Source organism: Crocodylus siamensis, chromosome 8 (assembly GCF_052110815.1).
Source record: "Crocodylus siamensis isolate JL-2025a chromosome 8, ASM5211081v1, whole genome shotgun sequence".
NCBI classification, from domain to species: Eukaryota; Metazoa; Chordata; order Crocodylia; family Crocodylidae; genus Crocodylus; species Crocodylus siamensis.
In genome coordinates, this window is record NC_143402.1 from 17,897,157 (window position 1) to 17,917,350 (window position 20,194).

The 20,194-nt window shown below is 43.7% G+C and overlaps 1 protein-coding gene across 1 annotated transcript in view; it reads left to right on the plus strand.

Annotated features, from left to right (window-relative positions):
- Nucleotides 1-20,194, plus strand: part of ABCB7 (ATP binding cassette subfamily B member 7) — an 83,840-nt gene that overhangs the window by 9,337 nt on the left and 54,309 nt on the right. The window contains exon 2 of the mRNA XM_090059711.1: nt 17,516-17,593. Within this exon, the coding sequence (XP_089915837.1) occupies nt 17,516-17,593 (78 nt within the window). The remainder of the gene's footprint in view (nt 1-17,515; nt 17,594-20,194) is intronic.

Consider the following 20,194-nt stretch of genomic DNA (forward strand, 5'->3'; position numbering starts at 1 on the left):
TTGCTCTTTTTTTTTTTTTTCTCTTTCTCCTCACCTCTCCCTCCCATGCTTCTTTTGGCCACATTTTCCATTCTTCTCTCCTTCCCAACAATTTTTTTACATTATTCTTCTCTTCCTTTTTCTGTACATGGGTGACTGGTGCTACCTCAGTCACAGGGGGCATATGCCCCCCCAGTGACCAGTCAGTCCCCCACAGCCAGTCTCGTTCCCCCTGCCTATCGCCTAAGTGGTCAGCATGGCCGGTTAGGGGGTGCGTGTAGGGGGTTGCCACTGCTTTTATATTTAAAATGTACAGCATTTTATAACATCTAAGTATCTAACCACTTTTAAATCCCTGACAGTTTGTCCTATTCCCTTGGAACTTGATGGCAAAATCTTTAGTGAAAATGTATTTTTGGTGAAAAAACAGTGGCAAGGAAGCCTCCCTCTTCTGCTCAGAAAATAGTTGGTAGCATTTTTGTTATTACCTGAAGACAGTTGTAGCAATCATTAACTGGTATCTATTTGCAGGAGTTGCATTAATGATGTAGAACTCAAAATTCCTGTCATCAGTTAGGAGTGGCTTTGGTGAAATACTCCATTAGATGAGATGGTACCTTTTTTCGTTCAGAAATAAGCTTGGAACAATCGAAACTATCTGTAGGTTGCAGAATTTTAAAGTAAATTAGAGTTGCAAGAGTATTTCTAAAAAATGACAGGCGCTCAACTCAAAGTTGAGATGAATGAGCTTTCCTTGTAAAACTATTGCAGGCCAATAATCATGGTAAGCCAGTATTTCTTGTAGAAGTACATTATTTATGATTCCCTTTTCATTACTGTTGGTTCTGATTAAATGCCTGTGACAGACAAAGTTCCGTCACCAGCTGAAATAGAGGTTTTATCTTATTACTTCCTTAGCTGGGTAAATGACCAGAACTGACATAACTGAAATGACAAAAAAAAAAAAAAAATAGCTTCAAATGATGATGGGGTCTTATTTTTTTAACTTGTATGAGACATTTAGAGTTGATTTAAAAATGTGGCCCTTAACCTACCTTACTATGTTGATTGTAGGATAAGGACTTATTTGTTAATTAATTTAATATTTCCCACTGTTCCAAAATCCTTTCAGTATTCACGTGTTTCTATTTTTTGTGTTAAAAAAATGCAAAAATAATTAATCAGTGTGAAGCAGTTGTTGTGTCCTTTTGAACAGTGTAAAAAAAAAGTAATAGCTTTAGAAGATTCTAAACAGGAAAAAGTTCTAAAGTGAGAAATGAATAAGGAATAACATGGTCCTAAACAGTGCAGTGGTTTAAATATTTTTTTTCCCCATTTATACTTTTTTCATATAGAAAGGTTGGTTGTTTCTGATTGGTAATGATAAATTATAGTCTGCTGATTGTGTAGAGTAACAAAAAGAAGTTAATTTCTAGTGTCTAGCTAGTGACTTGAATTAGTGTGGTCACTTGACTTTTTTAAAAATTCTGGCAGCAAACAAATGCTACTTATTTGTTTATTTGAATACATTTCAATATGGTTAGATTTTGCATGGGCTTGTTATCATTTTCTCTCTTAATTTTCTTTTTAAAGGTTTCAATTGGTGCAATGTAAATTAAAATGGATATTTTAAATTTCATAAGCAATGAATCTTTACCTACCCTTGTCCTAAACTCTCTGCTCTTCAGTGATTTGGGAATGAATTTGTAGTTAATGAAAACAGTGTGGTAAAACATGGTATGTTACAAAAGTTTACAGGTTGCCTTGTACTAGACAGTTATCACCTGTGCAATGCGCAGAGTAATACTGCGAGGCTTCCATTCTTCCTTTCCTTACCCCTTTTAAGTAGTCCACACTTATTCAAGGATCAACTGCTGAACCTGTGGCCCTGAGAAGGTGGTAAGGGACAAATGTTTAATCCAAAATTCTGTTCTGATGCTTATTCTTCTACCTCTTTATTAATGCATGTTTCAGAGCTGTCACTCCTCTTTTATTACTTTAAAACAAGTGTAGCCATCACACTTGGGTCTGCTTCAAGGTTGTTGAAGGCATCAGAAGTAAATACACTTTTCTGACAAACCTACTAACCTCAAATAGGAGATGGAATAGGAAGGCAAAAAATAAATGAACAGTTCAAACTAAGCAGTTTTCTTTCTAATGCTTTTTCTATTAGGAACACTCTGTCAGTGTAAGACTACCACATGCTATACCAGCATAGCTCTGCTTTGTTAAACATGGCAAGAACCTACACTGTAACTGTTTCTTTGAGAGAATTTTTAACTATAATAAATACAAGTGGAAGAAAAGCTTCTATGTTATATGTGTGGAAATAAAGGCAAGGTTAAAAACAAATGTCTTTAGTATGGTGGAACTACTTTTTGCCTGTCATCTTCCTTATCATTTTACATTTGTGTTATAATCCATATCTTTTAACTTGAACTGTTTGTCTCTAGAGTGTGATCCGAGGCAGGGCAGTGTACTTATGTTTTGTATGGTGGGGTTCTGTTGCAATTTGAACACTTGGGTACAACAGTAATACAATTCATATGTCCATTCTCCCCTCCGTATTTCACTTAGATGTATCCATTGGCTGTGTCCAAAATGAAAATTAACATCTCCTAGTCACTCTGCTTTGGAAGAAGCAGACCTTGGTCAGCTACTGGAGAGAGAGAGAGTTAGCTGCATTAATCTGAAGTCAGACAGAAGGCAGGGCAGGGTGACACCATAGATAGTAAGTCATCTTTAAGGTGTCACCCTGTTGTGCCTTTTGCCTGACTTCAGATTAATACGGCCAACTTTCTCTCTCCAGTAGTTGACTGAGGCCTGCTTCTTCCAAAGCAGAGTGACTAGATGTTAATTTTCATTTTGGACACAGCCATGGGGTACATCTAAGTGGGGAAAAAAAACAACAATGTAAATAATAACTTTTAAGTCTCTTATTTGCATGGCATAGTATGGAACTGTGATCAGACTATCACCATGATTGGTGTTGACGTGGGTGCATCCTGCCAGAGCTGCTGTTTGACTTAGGATCGCTGGATATTAATGCAGAAAACCAGCATATTGGATGAGCTGGCATGGCTGGTGGGCTTGGAGGAGCAATCCAAGTAAAGAATAATGCAGTCTTCAGGGAGTTTGGGATAATTCCCAGTCCCAGTGCATCCTACTTGCATCAGAAACAAAATCAATACTAAAAAGATTATTTGGCCTAAAAGAAATGTAAAACGGGTAAAGTAGTGTATGATTTGAAAAGAGTAACAGCATTGCAACTGAGGAAAATTGTCTTACAGTGAATCTGCAGGAGTTGAGAGGTATGCTTAGAGGTTCCTTTCAAAGTTCACATTGGAAATTGTAGACAGAAAAACTATATAAATTACTGGAAGGTTGAACAGTAAAAAGCAGAAAATAGACTTCAGTTCTTCTCAGGTTCTCCTGCATTATCTTGACATCCCAGCTGCAATGTGAAATGTGTGATAAGGTCTATGTTTCTGTGCATAAATATAATACTTTGTTTTGTTTTTGTTTTATTGTTTATGTGCTTTTGTCTCAACTTTTTTTAGCTCTTGCTTTTAATAAGCAGTCACACACACAAAAAAAAAAAAATCAAGATTGAAAGTGGTAAACCTTTTTTGCTTATATTTTGTATCACCTGTTTTGTGGCCTAGTCTCCATAACAGAATTGCACCGTGCAATACAGCCCTACATGTGTCTGTACTCAATTTTGAAGTCCTTTTGACAAGACCCTGAGTTCCTGCTGGTTATGTTAATTGCCCTTGTGTCAGGCTGCTCAGAATCAGCAGACTTGCCATTTTCCTCCTGCCACCCTGCAGACAGCATTTCCTCACAAATACAACTACATGTTGTCTTTTACATAATAATAGAAATATTTAGCTCCCTGAATTCCAAGCTAAGCATAAGACATTTCCAGTGGCCCTTTATTTGCCAAATGCATACTCTATGATCATAGAATCATAGAAAATTAGAGTTGAAAGGGACTTCGAGTGGTCATCTAGTCCAACCCCGTGCTCAAAACAGGACTATCCCCAGCTAGATCATCCCAGCCAAAGCTTTATCTAGCCAGGTCGTAAAAACCTCCAAGGATGGAGATTCCACAACCTCCCTAGGTAACCTGTTCTAGTGTTTTACTACCTTCTTGGTGAGAGGGTTTTCCCCAATATCTAACCTAAACTTCCCTTGCTGCAACTTGAGATGATTTCTCCTTGTTCTGTCATCTGCCACCACTGAGAACAGTCCAGCTCCATCCTCTTTCAAACCCCTCTTCAGGTAGTTGAAGGTTGCTATTAAATCCCCTCAGTCTCCTCTTCTCTAGACTAAATAAGCCCAGTTCCCTCAGTCCTTCCTCATAAGTCACATCCCCCAGTCCCCTAACTATTTTTGTTGTCCTCCACTGGACTCCCCAATTTATCCACATCCTTTCTGTAGTGGGGGACCCAAAACTGAACACAGTAGTCTAGATGTGGCCTCACCAGTGCTGAATAGAGGGGAATAATCCCTTCCCTTGACCTGCTAGCAACACTCCTACCAATGCAGCCCAGGATGCCATTAGCCTTCTTTGCAACAAGGGCACAATGCTGACTCATATTTAGCTTATTGTCCACTGTAACCCCCAGGTCCTTTTCTAAAGAGCTGCTGCCCATCACCCTGCAGATCTTCAGGCAGTAAAGTCTTTCCCTATAGCAGGCTAGGTGCCTGGAAGATGACATCTCAAGCTGGAGAAGCAAAGGATAGGTAGAGTCCTTGAGAATTACAGTCACATGACAGCTCCACAAATGTGAATAGTCAGAAGTAAATACCCCTTTTGTGTTCTTCAGAATTCCGTATTCCTACAGTTGGATCTTGTCTGAGTACCCCGTGTCAGTGAAATGTCCATGGTGATCCACCAACATGTGCACAGCTTACTTTTTGCCCTCTTCTCTGTATGTGACGGTAACGTAGTGTGGCCACAGTCTATTGCCCCATCACAACTAAGGGAAACCCTTTATAGCAAACTGAGTCATCTTGTTTCCTGCAGGTAGGAGACTCCTGATGACTTTGCACACCACTGATTTTTTTTTTCCAACACAACCTCATTGCCCACTGACTGACAGCATTCCACCATCAGAAGCTTGCAGACCACAGTTGCTATCCATTCCTCCCATATTAGCAATCTACATTTGGAAAGGGGCATCCTGGGCCATTGAGTGCTGTCCCCACATGTTCCCACAGACATTCATTAATTCAAGGAATCTTCAAAAAAATCACCTGTTCAGACACTTGGCAACAACTATATGACACATTACCCAAAACACCAAGATGACCCTATAACATACCATAGGCCAGTCGGGGGGGACAGAGGCAATATCAGTGCCCTGCCACTGCTGCGATGCGGAAGAAACTGGTAAATATAAGTTCAGAGGACTCTAGGAAGAAGACTCCAAGCAGGTTGTCTTGCCTGCTGGGTTTTGCAGGCAGGCTTTACTCCTTGAGGAGCTTTTCATCAGTCCTCCAAAATCACACAGTCCTTAAATAACACATAAGCAAACAAACAAAACCAAACCTTTGCACCTCATCCCAGGCACTAGAGGAGCTCTTTGGTTCTGGTTTCCAGCACAGCAGCCTAGCCTGCTCTGTTAGTAGGTAGTTTAATTCATTCACTTCCTCCCATCTTGCTTGTCCTTCTGGGAGCTTTTTAAAACTGCGAGGAGGACACCCCCTACCTATCCAAATGCCCTGCAGCTGAGCCCTCTCAACACGGCTCACCGTTCCCTCTTAAAGGTACAGACCACCCTGTTACAGAGACCATGTCTTGCCTAACAGAGGAAGACAAACTCCCCAGAATCTGCCCAGAGGAAAATTCTATTCTGAACCCATGTGTAGTGGTTGGTTTGACCCTAGGCAGAAGAGGAGACCTTTTAGTCAGGAACCTCTGCATTTTCTAAGCACTTGCAGAAACATCAGGGCACCACCCCTGTTTTGTTTTGTTTTGTTTGTGTTGGGGTTTGTGGTTTTTTTAAACCAGCTGTAATTGTGATCAGTGTTCCAGCATTTTGGAAGAAGGCAAAACATCCTTATCCCAGAAGCCAGTTGCTTTCACAGAGGTGGAAAATAAAATCCTTCATGGTCCCTTATTTTTGTGATGGTTATAAATCTTCCTATTTTCATTCTAAATTTATCTGTAGCCATTTAATTGTGTGCTGGTGGTGTTTTTCAGCCTAAAAAGCTTTCTTCCTTCCTTTAATATATAAAACCCAAGAACGTACTTGTAAAGGGTAATCACATCCCCTCTCAATCTCCATTTTGCTAAGTTAAACAAGCCAAGTGTCTTTTAATCTTTTTTTCTGTAAGAAAAGCTCTCTATTCCTTTAATTATCTCAGTGTTCCTTCTTTAAACCTTTTCCAGTTTTTCATCTTTTTTTTAATGTAGGTGACCAGAACTGCACATGGTAATCTAAATGGGATCATTGGAAGTAGAGGTGAGGGAGGGAGGGGGGCAGGGGCAGGGGCTAGGGCAAGCACGGCACAGAGTCGTGGCTCGTCCGGTGCGTGCAGGGGGTGCTCCCACTGCTGCCCACCACTCATCCAGTGGCTTGTCCAGGGGATCTGTGCAGTGTGAGCCAGGCAGGATGGATCCACGGGCTGTGCTATGCTGCTCTTGGGGCAGGCAGCAGCAGCGCTGGATGGGGGCTACAAGGGGACAATGGCAAAATGTGGGGTGGCTGCAGGCCCCCCCCCATAGCCGCTCTTCCAGCGCTACTGCCACATGCCCTCAGTGCAGCGCTGCAGCCTGCCCTGCCCAGCGCAGATCAGGGGGCACATCGCCCCCCCCCCATGCACTCCTGGATGAGTGGGGGAATCAGCAGCGGCAGCCATCCTCTCCCTCAGTATCCCCCAGATGTCCCATGCCTGCTCTGTTCTGGCTGGGCAGCGTTTGTCCGAGCACCCCTTCCTCCCTCAGTGTGAGGGCCCTTGATCTGCCCCTGCCCCATGCCCCTTCCCTCCCCTTTCACCACAACATATTTACCAGCTGGACGCAGCTGTACTAGAAATCAGTATTTGCCAATATACTTCCTTAAAAATCAACTATTGGTATCAGCGCCCAAAATCTCTATCGGTGCACCCCTAGTTGGAAGGGATTTTACCAAGCAGTTCCTCCTTGTCTCTTCTGCACATACCCTGCCTAATGCACCCTATCATTGTTAGCCTTTTTCATGGCTGCTTATGGTCCTGTTGTAATCCCTGTGTTCTTCAGTGGCCACCAAACTTTGCATTCCCACCTTCTAGTCTGACTCCTTGTTATTGGCTCCTAAGTGCATGATTGCTTTTCAAGCGGTTTAAACTTCATTCCATTTTTTTCCTGCTCTGTTCCACAAGATTATGTACATCTTGCTCTATATTAATCCTGTCCTATTCCATGTTGCTGATATTCTCCTGCCCTTAACTGTTATCTGCAAGGTTCATGAGCATGCATTTAGCTCCATTACCATGGTTGCTGATAAAAATGGTAAATGGGAATGGGCTAGGTCCTAAGTCCAAATACTTGCGACACACTATATGTAATAGTTCTGGTATCTGTGCGTTGGAGATGCTGGGATGAGCCTGGCATGAAGTTCCGGGAATGTGCCCTTTGGCATTCAGAGTTCTGTAGCAAGTTTTTTTAGGTCTAGATAATGATCTGAGTCCACTTTCTTTTCTTGTTTCATGGGACACTGTCATTTGCAGCTGGTTTGTGTGGCTGCAGCAGCTGCTGACTTTCATTTACGGTCTTCACCCTCTTCTCCTCCTTGGTTTTCTTATTTTCACTGCTGCAGACTGTCTGCTGTGGTGGTGATAGCTCCCACAAATGTGAACGAATCAGTTTCTCTGTTGCCCAAGGAAAAAAAAGACATGAGAAGTCTGATTAATTCAGCATCCATATTTCTGAAAATTACATGGCAGAAACTGAGAACAGATGCAAAGAAGAGTACAGTGTTAGATAGAATAAAGGCAATTGTGAGAACTTGACCTAAATGCCTACATTTCTGTGAGAAAAGCGCTAGTATCCCAACTGCTGTTGGCTGCTATGATGTGCCATATCATCAAGTTTTCCACAAGTAATGAACCAGGTGATGGCATGTGATGCATACCTGAATGTTACAGTTCCTGTTGACAGTATAGTAGGGCACTGAAGGGTTGTGACATGTTGGCAAAGGCAGCTAAATATGAAACACGGTAATAGTGTTGGCAGGTGTCTGCTCAGAACTTTTACTAGTAAGACTTTATTGTAACATTGCCCACATCTCTTCAGTGACAAGGGCTCATATGATGAGCCCAAAATGCAGGCTCTTTTTTCTGAGTCATGGCACTTCCTGCTATGTTGTGCCAAAGTTTCTGTGGTGAAAGGTGGCAGATTGACAGCCTTGTATAGGGATACCTTACTTATCTAATGCCTGGTGGCCTAATGGTAAAAGTGGTAGGGGTGCACCAATAAAGGTTTTATTGGCTGAAACTGATAGCCAATTATTAACCAGCCACATTGGCTGATACTGATTTGATAACCGATATTAACTGGGGGGCTGAGTCGGGCTGAGGGTTGAATCATGCTGGGCCAGGCCAGGCAGCTCAGCTCTGCCCACCCCTCCCAGCCCCAGTTACATCTGCAGCATTCGCTGCATTTTACAGTGCCCGCTCTACCCCCAGTCCACACTGGGCCAGCACCCAGGATTCTGCAGCAGCTGCTTTTCTGGTGAGGGGATAGGGGTGTATCTGGGATCACCCTGACTTATGGGAGAGAACCCAGGCATATGAGGGCCCTGGCAAGAAGGCAGCATTTTCAGAGAACATTATCAGCTACAATGGTCCAAAAAAAGCTGATAGCTGATTAATGTAAATTTCCCTTTTTATCGATGCCAATCCAATAGGCAGCTGATATATCGATGTACCTCTAAAAAGTGGTAAAATTCCCTTTTCCCTTCCCGACCTTGCTCTGAATGTAGCTCTGCACAGCAGTAACTTGAAAGAAAGTCCATTTAATGCTTGATCTCTTAGAGGTTAATGGTGTGGCTAATTATGCATGGCAAGGTGTTTTTGTGACAAACACTTGTCTACTGGGAAATGGCACTGTGCCCTCAGTCACCCAGTAGTCTAGTAAATCACCATCGGGAGGAAATCCAGGTCATTAGACACCAAAAGTTTAATCTGAATCTGCAATTTGCAGTAAACATGAAAGATATCTAGCCTCTTTTTAAAATGAATTAAATGCATTGTATCAGCTAGCACAAACTGCAAATGAAATATGAGTCGCATTGCCACATTTTCAGAACTGGACTTGGATTTGGGGTATCCAGCCTGAAGTTTCATATTTTAGTTCTTAATTCAGAAGTCCCACGGGCCTGGAGCTTTTATTGAAATCACTGTGATTGCAAAATAAGCACTTTGCTAAGGACAACATCTTATGTTATTTAAAAAAATTGGTGCACTGAAGCATAATCTCATGGAACTAAAAATCGTAGTATAAGAAGCTATATATTTTTGAGCTGGAAGTGGGCCTTGTATTCTTGACAAATATTTTGAAAGGCTCTTTTTTAAAGAGGATGTTTCCTCCTTGTCAAATATTGCACTGGTGCTGCTCTAGTGGGGGCTGGGGTTGTTTACTTCATAAAAAAAGAAAATTGACTGTATTGGAAATCAGCTTTTTTTTGCCTGATGTGGCCAATAATGTGGCTGATAAATGCCACGTGCAGGTCCACGGTTGCATCATGAATGGGTCCAGGAGCACAGCCTGGTGGCTTGGAGAGCAGCTAGGTCTGGCTGGTAAGTCTGTTGTGGAGCAAGGTTGGGGGAGGGAAGGGGCAGAGGGTGGCGGAGGGGCAGATCGAGGCCCCTGTGGTGAGGGAGGGTAGGTGCTACTCAGCTAGGGTGGCGTGGGTCACAGGACAGAGCCACAAGTGGCTCATCCAGAAGGCTTGGGCAGGAGGGCAGCTGCTACTGCTGCACACATCCCAGGAGGGCACATGCCCCTGGATCTGCATGCAGGGTAAGGGTGGGCTGCCACTGTGGGCTGGGGCTGAGGTGGCTCTGGGCTCTTCCCAGTGGAGGCTGGGCCAAGCTGCACTTGGGGCACTGGGAGGGGGACACCGGGGGGCTATGGTGAATTTTGGGGTGGCTGCACGCCCCCCCCCCCCCGGAGCTCCCTCCCAGCACTGCTGCCACCCACCCCGGATGCAGCCCCAGCCTGAACCCACAGCGGGAGCCTGCCCTCGCCCCATCCGCAGATCTGGGGGCACATGCCCCCCATGCCTTCTTGGAGTGCACGCAGTGGCAGGCGCTGCACTCCCCTCCCTGCACCCCAACCTCCCGGACGAGACATGGATCTGTCCCCTGCCCTGCCCAGGCTGGGCAGCCCCTGGCCCATTCCCTCCCTCACCATGGGTGGCCTCAATCTGCACCCCCCCATGCCCTTCCTTCCCCCCTCCCCTCTTCCACAACAACAGACTTACCAGCCAGACAAAGCTCTTAAAGCTGCCTGGCTGCATATTAAAAATCAAATCGGTATTGGCTGGTACGCCTCCTTAAAAATTGGCTGTTGGGTCGGCCCCAACAATCTCTATTGGTGCACCCCTAACCCCCACCCTATATATCATAAAGGAAGGTACAAAATAACAAATTTTCCTTTCTGAGCCGCCTTTACTGATGGTCAGGAGAAGAGACTTGATAGCACTAGAAGATGGAATCTCTTTGCAGAGCAGGTACAGCATTAAAGCATGGCAGTATAAGCTTCCACCCCACCTCCTCGGGCTGTCATACTGGTATCTTTTTCCTGACCTTCCTGCTTTTAAGAATGTGGCGTCCTCCTGGACTTTCCTTCTGAGAATGGGTTTTTCAAGGAGAAGCATGGGAAAGAGTTGCTTTCATAAGGTACAGGACTGAAAGCCAAGAAAATTGGGTTAGAGTTCCAGCTTTGTTACAGATTTTCCTTTAAAAAATGCACGTGTTTCTGTAGGTCCAGGCCCTCATCCATAAATTTAGATTTTCTTCTTCTATACGAGTGTATTGGATGGCTTATTTACCTAATACTTGATTAGGTGTTACACTTGAGGGAGAATGAGTTCATATCAATATGTCTCTATGTTCTGTGGAAAAAGACCAAGCCATAAAAAAGGCTGGGTATCCCTAGATCCATCTTATCTTCTACCATAGATTTCATTGACATTTGGGCTGGAAGGGACCCCGGAGGGTCATCGAGTCCAGCCCCCTGCCCCAGGGGCAGGAAGTCAGCAGGGATCGTAGGATCCCAGCAAGATAAACATCCAAGCTTGTCTTGAAGGCGTTCAGAGTGTGTGCTTGAACCACCCTGGGGGCTCAGACAGTAAAGAAGTTCTTCCTTATGTCCAGCCTGAGTCGGTCACGGAGCAGTTTATGACTGTTCAATCTTGTCATCACCTGGGGTGCTCTAGTGAATAGTCGTTCCCCCAGATCCTGGTGAGCACCCCGATAAACTTATAGGTGGCCCCCAGATCACCCCTGAGCTTGTGCTTTCCCAGGCTGAAGAGTCCCATGGCTCTCAGCCTCTCGTCATAAGGTCTATTTTCCTGACCTCCGATCATGTGTGTGGCTCTCCTCTGCACCCTCTCAAGCTTCTCCACATCCTGTTTGAATTGTGGGGCCCAAAACTGGACGCAGTACTCCAGCTGCCTCACCAAGGCCGAGTGGAGTGGGAGAATAACATCCTGGGATTTGCTTGAGAAGCATCTATGGATGCAAGCCAGTGTTTTGCTCATTTTACTAGCTGCAGCATCACATTGAAGGCTCATGTTCTTCTTGTGGTCAGTCGTGACCCCCAAGTCCCTTTCATCTGTGTGCTAACCAGCATAGCACTGCCGAGCCTATGGTTTTTCCTCCCAAGCATGCCATAGGTTTTTCCTCCCAAGGTGGAGAACCTTGCATTTTTTGGTGTCAAACACCATCAGGCTCTCATCCGCTCATTTCATGAGCCTGTCAAGATCTGCCTGGACCACCCTCCTGTCCTCCAGTGTGAGGGTATCTTCTCCAATGTTTTCTCCAATATAGAAAATCAACAGCTGGCCCAATGAAATACCACTTTTTTCTTTTTCCTAGTCTCCTTGGCAGCTGGTAATATATAGCTGGCCAAAGGTCATTTTCTGTGTAGCTTCAGAAGTCTAAACCCCTCATCTGAGAACATGTGGAAATGGACATTGTTGTTTCAGTTGTTTGAACCCTTGGGAGCCAGTAAAGTCAGTTCTGTTTGTTGGACAAAAGACCAATGCATAGGTTCAGCAACCAAGATCTTTACTGAGTGACCCACGAGATCAAGTGGGGAAAAGCAAGGCTTTATCTAAAACCATTCATATTCTCACACACACACGTACACACGGGGCAATCCACTGGTGCTCAGGTTCAGTCATAAGGGCCAGTCGCAGCGCCTCTGGACACAATGATCTTATGGGAGGAATGCCGGTGATTTTTTTTCCGAGTTGATGTGGATGGCATACGAGGTCATCGGGGCCTGATCTTCACTGTCCTTTTATACTTAGTTTAGGCAGACTTTGCTGCAGGCCCTCATCCATACATACAGACTTTGCTGCAGTGCGCTTAGCTAGTCACCTTGTTGCAGTTGAGCAGGCTCTAGTTGTGTACCTCATGGCTTGGATCCTCATGGCTTAGATGTGCAAATGATGGTAGGGCTTAGACATGAAGATGGGAAGATGGATGGTAAGGAGTTACGTAGATTTACAACATCCGGAGACAGGGGAGACAAGGTGTCTGCTTGCACCTTAAATCCTTGTAGATGGTTTGCGAGTTCTTCTTAAGGCTGCTTTCTCAGTAGACCTGGGTATGCTTGATACCTTATTCATTCACTAATTCATTCATCTAAAATCAATTTTTGATAATATTTTCAATATTAAGGATCTTTGCCTTAGGACTTCACTCCATTGCTCCCATGCATTTTTCTTACTAAACTTGGGAGGAAGTGGAGGGGAATGGGAGAAGCTTGATTTCCTTTGCTGCTGTTAGCAGAGTGGCATAAGCAGTCCTTCAGTAGGTATAGAAAGTATTTGAATTTGTGGGCTTCCAGAGCATAGGGTTGTTATATCTGTAAAATCTTTTTATTTATTTAACTTGTAACAGATTTATCTGCCAGTATTTGAATCGTAGATCCTCACTTTCTACTGCAGCTGTGGCTGTAACATACTTTTTTTTTGAACAGTAAAAAACCTACAATGACAAGGCCCATCTTCATGGACAAGATTAAGCCACTTTAATCATGTCAGGGCATTGCAGAGTTGTAACTGAGAATCTCAACATGACATTTTTAGGATGTCAGTGGGACCTTCAAAAGGCCTTCTTCCCAGCAGGATCAGAACTGTTGCAGCTACAGCCACAATTAAACAAAATTGTTGGCAACAGACTGTTAGCATTTTCACCCTGCACAGGCTTTTTGTCTGAATGTGGATTTTGAATATAGTTCTTTTGACAATCAGGCTTATGGCAGATGTTAGAATGAAGGCATGATTAACTTCATAATCGCCCCATAAATAATAGCTCTGCCACACATTCAAAGAATTAATGGCAGGACAAAATGAGAAAGCAGCCACAAAAATATTCCATAAAAGATGCATAACGCTTCTGTGGCTGGTTTCCACCATGCCTTAAAACACATAGCAGGGTAACTTGAACCAGTTTAAGATTCTGGTGTGGTCCCGGTGCTGGAACTGACAGGGCTGCAGGGACCCAGCTTGGTGCATGGCAGGAGGTGTGATTGGTGGGATCAGGGATCAGATCCTATTTCCCAGCGTGTGCCACGGGCCCCAGAGGTACAGGTAGGGTTACCATATATCTGCGTTTTCCTGGATATGTCTTCATTTTGTGTCCTCCCATCTCCATCCTGGCATTTTTTTTAAATATTAGCGAATGTGCAGGTTTTTGCTCTGCCTCCATTTTCCTGGCACTTTCTGGTTTGACCCAGCAAGGAAATGCTTGGGGCAGGGAGCAGTAGGGGAAGGTGATTGGAGGCTGGGGCATCGCGTGCTTTGTGCACAGGCCCTGGGCAGCTGCAGATGGGGGGGGGTGTGCATGCCTGTGTGTGTGCCTGCCAGCACTGGGGTGCAGCAGAGCAAGGGAAGGGGGTGGGGAGGTTCTTTGGGGGCAGCAGGGAGCTGCATAGGGGTAGGGGGCTGTGAGTCAGGAGTGAGGGGCACTGGCAGGATGGGGGGGCTGTGGGTTGGGAGTGAGGGGCGCCAGCATAGTGAGTCAAGAGGGAGAAGCAGTATCGGGGTTGGGGGGCTGTGGCTTGGAAGTGTGGGGCAGGGCACAGACATATCACTGCCCCCATCTCCAGTCATAACCCTCTGCCCTCCCTGCCTTCACCCCCCACAGGTGTCCTCCTTTTTGAAACTGGAAATATGGTAACCGATATAGGTAAAAAGATCAGTAGTTTCTTTTTTCTATTTAAACAAAACAAAACAAATCTCTGTTGGAGCATTGACTGAATTGGCTAGATATTCCTGCATCTTCAGAGGAGGCCTCCAAAGGTGGTGCGTGTTACAGGGATATCCATCCTGAAAATTTGATTTGAAGCCCTTCAGTCATGTTAAATGTGTTCATAGGCTTTTGTGATATTTTTCCCCCCCTACAATCCAATAGCAACTGTTAGAATTGAGGGGTCCTTGAAAATTATACCCTTAGTCATATCATACATGGAAATTGCCTTGCCTGGCTCGTGATCAGGGATCCTGTTTTTCTGCGTTTAAAAATTGCAAATTCACTGATTCATTTTAAAAAACTTTTTATTAGAACCTCTAAAATCTGCATTTTTTCACAATTAAAATAAAGTGCCACTTTACATATAAGTATCAGTTGAACACAATGCTTTATTGCTATATTTACAATTATAAAGAAATTTGGAAGCTTCCCAGTGCCTCAATTATTATAACAAAATACATTCTAGATACCTGTATATTTTGGTGTTCAGTTTGGGGTTTTTTTAATCATAGAAAATCAGAGCTCCCCATTCCTTTTGTTCACCAGGACACTGGTGCAGCTGCGGCTGTTCCCCTCACTCCTTTGTGATACTGAGCAGCCTTGCTATGCCAGTGCCCTGCCTCTGACCCTGCTGGTGTCCCTCACTCCCAACCCAAAGCTCTCCACCCTGCTCAAACCTGCTGGTGCCCCTTACTTGTGACCTGCAGCCCACTGCCCACCCCCGGCCCTGCTGGAGGGGACCCAGGTCTAGGGCTAGGGTCCATAGCCCCCTGCCCGCCCCAGCAGTGCCCAAGTGACGTGGCAGCAGCGGCTGTAACCGGAGTGGAGCGCAGAGCCTGTCTCCCCCTTGCGGGTGGCACAGCTGGAGCAGAGCCCATGAGCAGGAGAGGATGCAGGTTGCCTGCTGTGGGCTCCAGACTCTCCACCCTGCTGTCCTTCCCTTGGAGGTCTCTGAGGCCCAGCAGGTGGGACCTGGCACAGGAGGGCAGAGCGGGCCGGGGAGGCTTGGCATCGCTGCCAGGAGCCCCGCACCAGCTATGCAGCCATAGCAAGGCATCCCTTGACTGCCTGGCAGCAGTGTGGGTGGTGACATGGACAAGCCACCCCCAACTCCCCCCCGCTCCCCAGCTGGGCCGCAGGGCCATGTGTTCTCACCTGGGCCCCACGCACTGTCCTGGCTGGGCAACATCCCCAGTCCCACTCCCCCACTCACCATGGTAGCTTCAATCTGTCCCCCCCACATCTAGACTTACCTGTGGGGAGCTGCAGGAGCTGTTCTCCACACTGCCTGGCATAGGCTAGCACATGCATATGTGCATGCACACGTGCGTGGTGCAGCACCCCTCAGATGGTGCTAGCTCTTAGCCTTTTCTCTTTTTTGACTAACAAAAATAATAGAGCAATTATTTGTTCAAAATAGAGCATTTTTATTTGCAAAAAAAGCAATTATTTGCTCTTTTTTGAGTAACAAAAAATAATAGAGCAATTCTTCTATGACAGAATTCAGAAAGACTACAACAGATAAGAATATTTTTGACACTGTAAATTCCTCTTTGAAATGCCTGGGTTCATCTTGTGAACCATGTGTATGTATTTGCCTACCTACCTGTGCTAGTATTGTGTGACACCCTGAAAGATTTTCGCTGTACCCCAGGGTGCTGTGGCACCCTAGCTGAGAATTGCTGGAAGATGTTTGCAAAAATTCCTTGAGACCAAAATTATTTTCCATGTGTTGTTGTTATGACATATATATGCTAAATGTTTTATGTGGGTTAAAAATAAAGGAATCATTAAACTGTTTTATTACAGCAGTTCATCCCATTCTGTATTCAGGATGTTGAAATTAGACGTATTATATGGCAAGCAAATTAGTTTTGCTTCACTGTATTTATTCAGCCATTTGTAACATACCGTGTATGACTTCGGACAAGGGCAAACAGAAGGTTTAAGGCAAAGTATAGAAAATATACACAAGGCAAGGCTGCTGTTTGTTAAGGTTAAAAATGTTTGTCTTGACTGAGTTCATTTTCTTGACGTTTGTCCTTTGCCTTGGGCTGACGAGCTGTTCTGTTGCTGTTTTGCTCTACTGTATTGATTTATATAGTGCATGCTGTGCAGCCAGTCACACAACAGAGCTGTAAAAAGACTGGCTTATGGAATACTAGCTGGGTGGTTTAGGAGTATCTGAAGGACTGATTTTAGGCTCAACCACTGGGAGCTGTCTCCTGGCTGAACAGCTATGGAGGAATGGCTGAATGGGTCTGCGCCCCCAGCCCCCCCGGCCGCCGCCCAAAAATCTGATTGCTTGCCCATCCTCTCAAACAAAAGGAAGAGTATAGTGAAAGTGTAAATTGCTGTTTGTGTGATGGTAACACCTCTAGGAAAGGTAGGCAGAGGTCTGTGCCCTGAAGAATGGAAAATAAAATGCTCCATTTCTGCAGTAGCATCCGTTAGTATGTAACTTCTGCACCGAGTCCGATCAACTAGAATATATGAATGTGGGGGTCTTGTGTATCCCATCTGGAAGGACCTGCAAGTAGGCCTGCTTAGATGGCAGTGATAACGCTTTCTAGACCTGAGTTGTGGTCATGACTTTGTGTTTTGGGTCAAGCCTGGTACTGACTGAAGAAAGAAGGAATGAAAATAGGGAACATGATAAGCCTCAAAAGAATACAACATAATGAAAAAACAGAACCAAAGAGGAATATTTGAAAAGAATACAAAAGCCAACTGAGAGAAAATGAAATGAGACGAGGGAAGAAAGACTTTAAAGGTTTTCATGATACAAAGGAAAGGAAGCCTAGTGGGAGCCTGGGCAGAGGAAGGGAACAGGTTTATTGTCTTCTAGCAGTTGTAATGGTTGGATGCAATTTATTTTACACCTGCTCCCCACCAGTTGTTTTCATCTAATTTTCTTTGGCCAGTTGTCAAAGAAGGTCTTTGTTTTGTTTCCATGTTGTGCATGGTTTCATGAACTTGGTATTCTCTGGGTATAAAATGTGGACTCTTCATTACTTTACTTTTGCTCTTTTTTTCATTTGCTCTTTCTTTCCTCCAGATTCTACAGACATTCAGGCAAGCTCCATGGCAGAGTTTGGGGAGAGGCTATTCAAAGCAGTTATTAGATGCTGCAAAGGTAGGGTTAAGCAGTCTTTCCTCCCACTCTGCTTGGGCATGTGGGGGCGGGGGGGAAACAAGCCCTTGGAGCATCTTCCAATTATGTTGCATATTTTACATCCATTGCATAATTTCCCTTTTTATCATTTCTGGGTGTTGTGAGATAAATGGGAAGTTATGTTTCTGCCTCTGGAAATGGAGAGAACCTCTGCTGAAATCCTGATATTCTTTCCCCCCCCTTGAGAAATCTTTCTGAATGTCTAAAAGTCAGTGGCAACATGCAGAGTTTTTCGGAAAAGCTTTTAGAAATGTAATTGTAGCTTGCTGACACTCCGATTCATCCTGATATTTTATATCTGACAAAGTATGGAATGCTGCGCGTTGTGCGTAAACCTTTATTACTCCAAACATATGCTCGGTTTGTGGAACATCAAGAAACTTTGCATATTTGCTGCTCACTCTCATGGGTGCCAGTCTGCCACATGAGGCTTTTTTTAATTCTTATTGTAAACATAAGAGGATTTTTATGAAGCTTCCTATACTAATAATGATGCAGAAATGCATAGCATTTTAAGATGGAAAGGAAGGAAGGATGTGCATTTATTGCACACATACACCCACACTAACTTACTCACTTTTGCTCTTGTGCTGTCTCAAAATGCTGTTAAGTGGTTTAACAAACTTTTTTTTTTTTTTCTGTGAGACTTAGCACACTTAAGTGCTTTGGTAACTTTAGTATTGAAGTACATATAGTACATGAAAGAAATGAGATTTTGAGTTAAGGACTCCTGAATTCTAATACTAAATCATGCTACATTTCAAAATAGTTGTATATGAGATCCCCTAATACAGCCTGATCATGGTTCTCACTTTTATTATTACTGATTTTTTTGTTTGTTTTTTTGGGGGTTTTTTGCTACCTTTTTTGAAAACTGTTATTGCTTCCATTGTTTGCAGCAGACCTGAATGTGGAGTAAGTCCTGAACTAGTCAAGTCGGATAAATAATAAAAAATAAATGAGTTATAAATTCTTTTCCCTTCTTTTATTTGCATTTATAAGGAAGATTTTTAATAGAAAGCCCCCAAAAGTCCAGCTTTTGTGCCACCATAGCAGCAATATATACTGTCCTGGAAATACCTGAGAAAACCAACAGGCCAGGCCTGGTTGACCTTCTCTGGAGTCCATCCTTGCACCTGGCACATGGCCCAGGTATTCTGCAAGTGCCTCCTGGGGCAGGATTTCCCCAACCTTTGGTGTGGAGCTGGGGGCAATGCTCTGCCTCCTGGAGTAATGGATTGCTTATGCTGCTTGTAATCTAATTATTCCTGTAGTTTGAGATCCAGAAATTTGTGCTGCCATGCTTAAATGTCAAGATTGAACCTGTGCTTTTGATGAAGAGATTATGGTTACAGCTTCTGACAACATTATTGAACCATTTTCCACACAATCCCTGGCTCATTTTTGCAGAGTTTGGACACAGAATTAAGTTTGCGTAGGCAACTGTCCCTGTCACTTCCTCTGTCCCACCTCTGGTGTTGACTTCCTTTCCTGACACTTACAGGTGAAGTCACTGCTTAGCTCAGTTTCTCCATCTGCAGTGTGGGGATAATAATTTAATAAAAAACTCACCTATCTCAAAAGAATGTTATAGATTAATGTTTTGACTTGAAAGCATTTATAGAGTTCTGAAAAAGTGCCATTATTATACTTGCTAAATTGCTCACAGCATTCCAGTGCAACACAGTGATGTTAAGCACTTCACTGAAAGTGTTGTTGCATTTTGAAAAGGGGGTTTGGAAGAATGGCATTTTCTTCTCACCCATAAAGGGAGAATAACTATAGCTGAAAAATAATAATAAAAAATGCTTCTAGGTGATTTAGGAGCTTGCCAGCTTACATGTTAAATTTAATATGCAATTAAACTGTGACCACTGAGAGCTGTAACCTGTTTGTAATTTTCTTGATATTAGGCTTCTATAAAAATATCTTTAAATGACCTGGTGGACATTGTTCAGCTTGTACATAAAGGTGAATTCTAATTGCATCTTTTGCTGTGATCTGAAAGACCAGCTGGATTACTTTTTTCTCTTGCATATAAAAGCTCTGTGAGCCAGCGTAACCTCTTAGTTACACCTGTCAGTGTCCATTTTTTTTGTCATGTTCTCTGGTTATACCTGTTCCTGCTGTTGCCTGTAAACCTTATAAAGGTATAGCAAATTGAGCATAATTGTTGATTTTCACAAGAAGAAATAGAACACATCTCACTTGCTGTTAAACCTTGTCTGAAGACAAAAGTTGTAGTAATTTAATTTATGTCATTTTAGAGAATCTGTTTAGTTAAACTGGTGCACACCCTGTGAGCACCCATGTAATTTAGCTTAAATCTGGCTTTTATGGATTTAGTTTATTTCAGTAAGCAACTGTTTTGAGTGAAATCAATGCAAGTCAGATATAAGCTAAAGTGAGTACATCGTCCAGGTGCTCACATGTGCCTAATTAAATCTGTATGCATAGAAAATAGATCTAACTAATAAGGTGATACTTCTTACATTTTTTTTTTTCAGTGTTGAACTGTATTCAAAGAATTTAGAATTCTTTCCTATAACCCTTCACCTATCT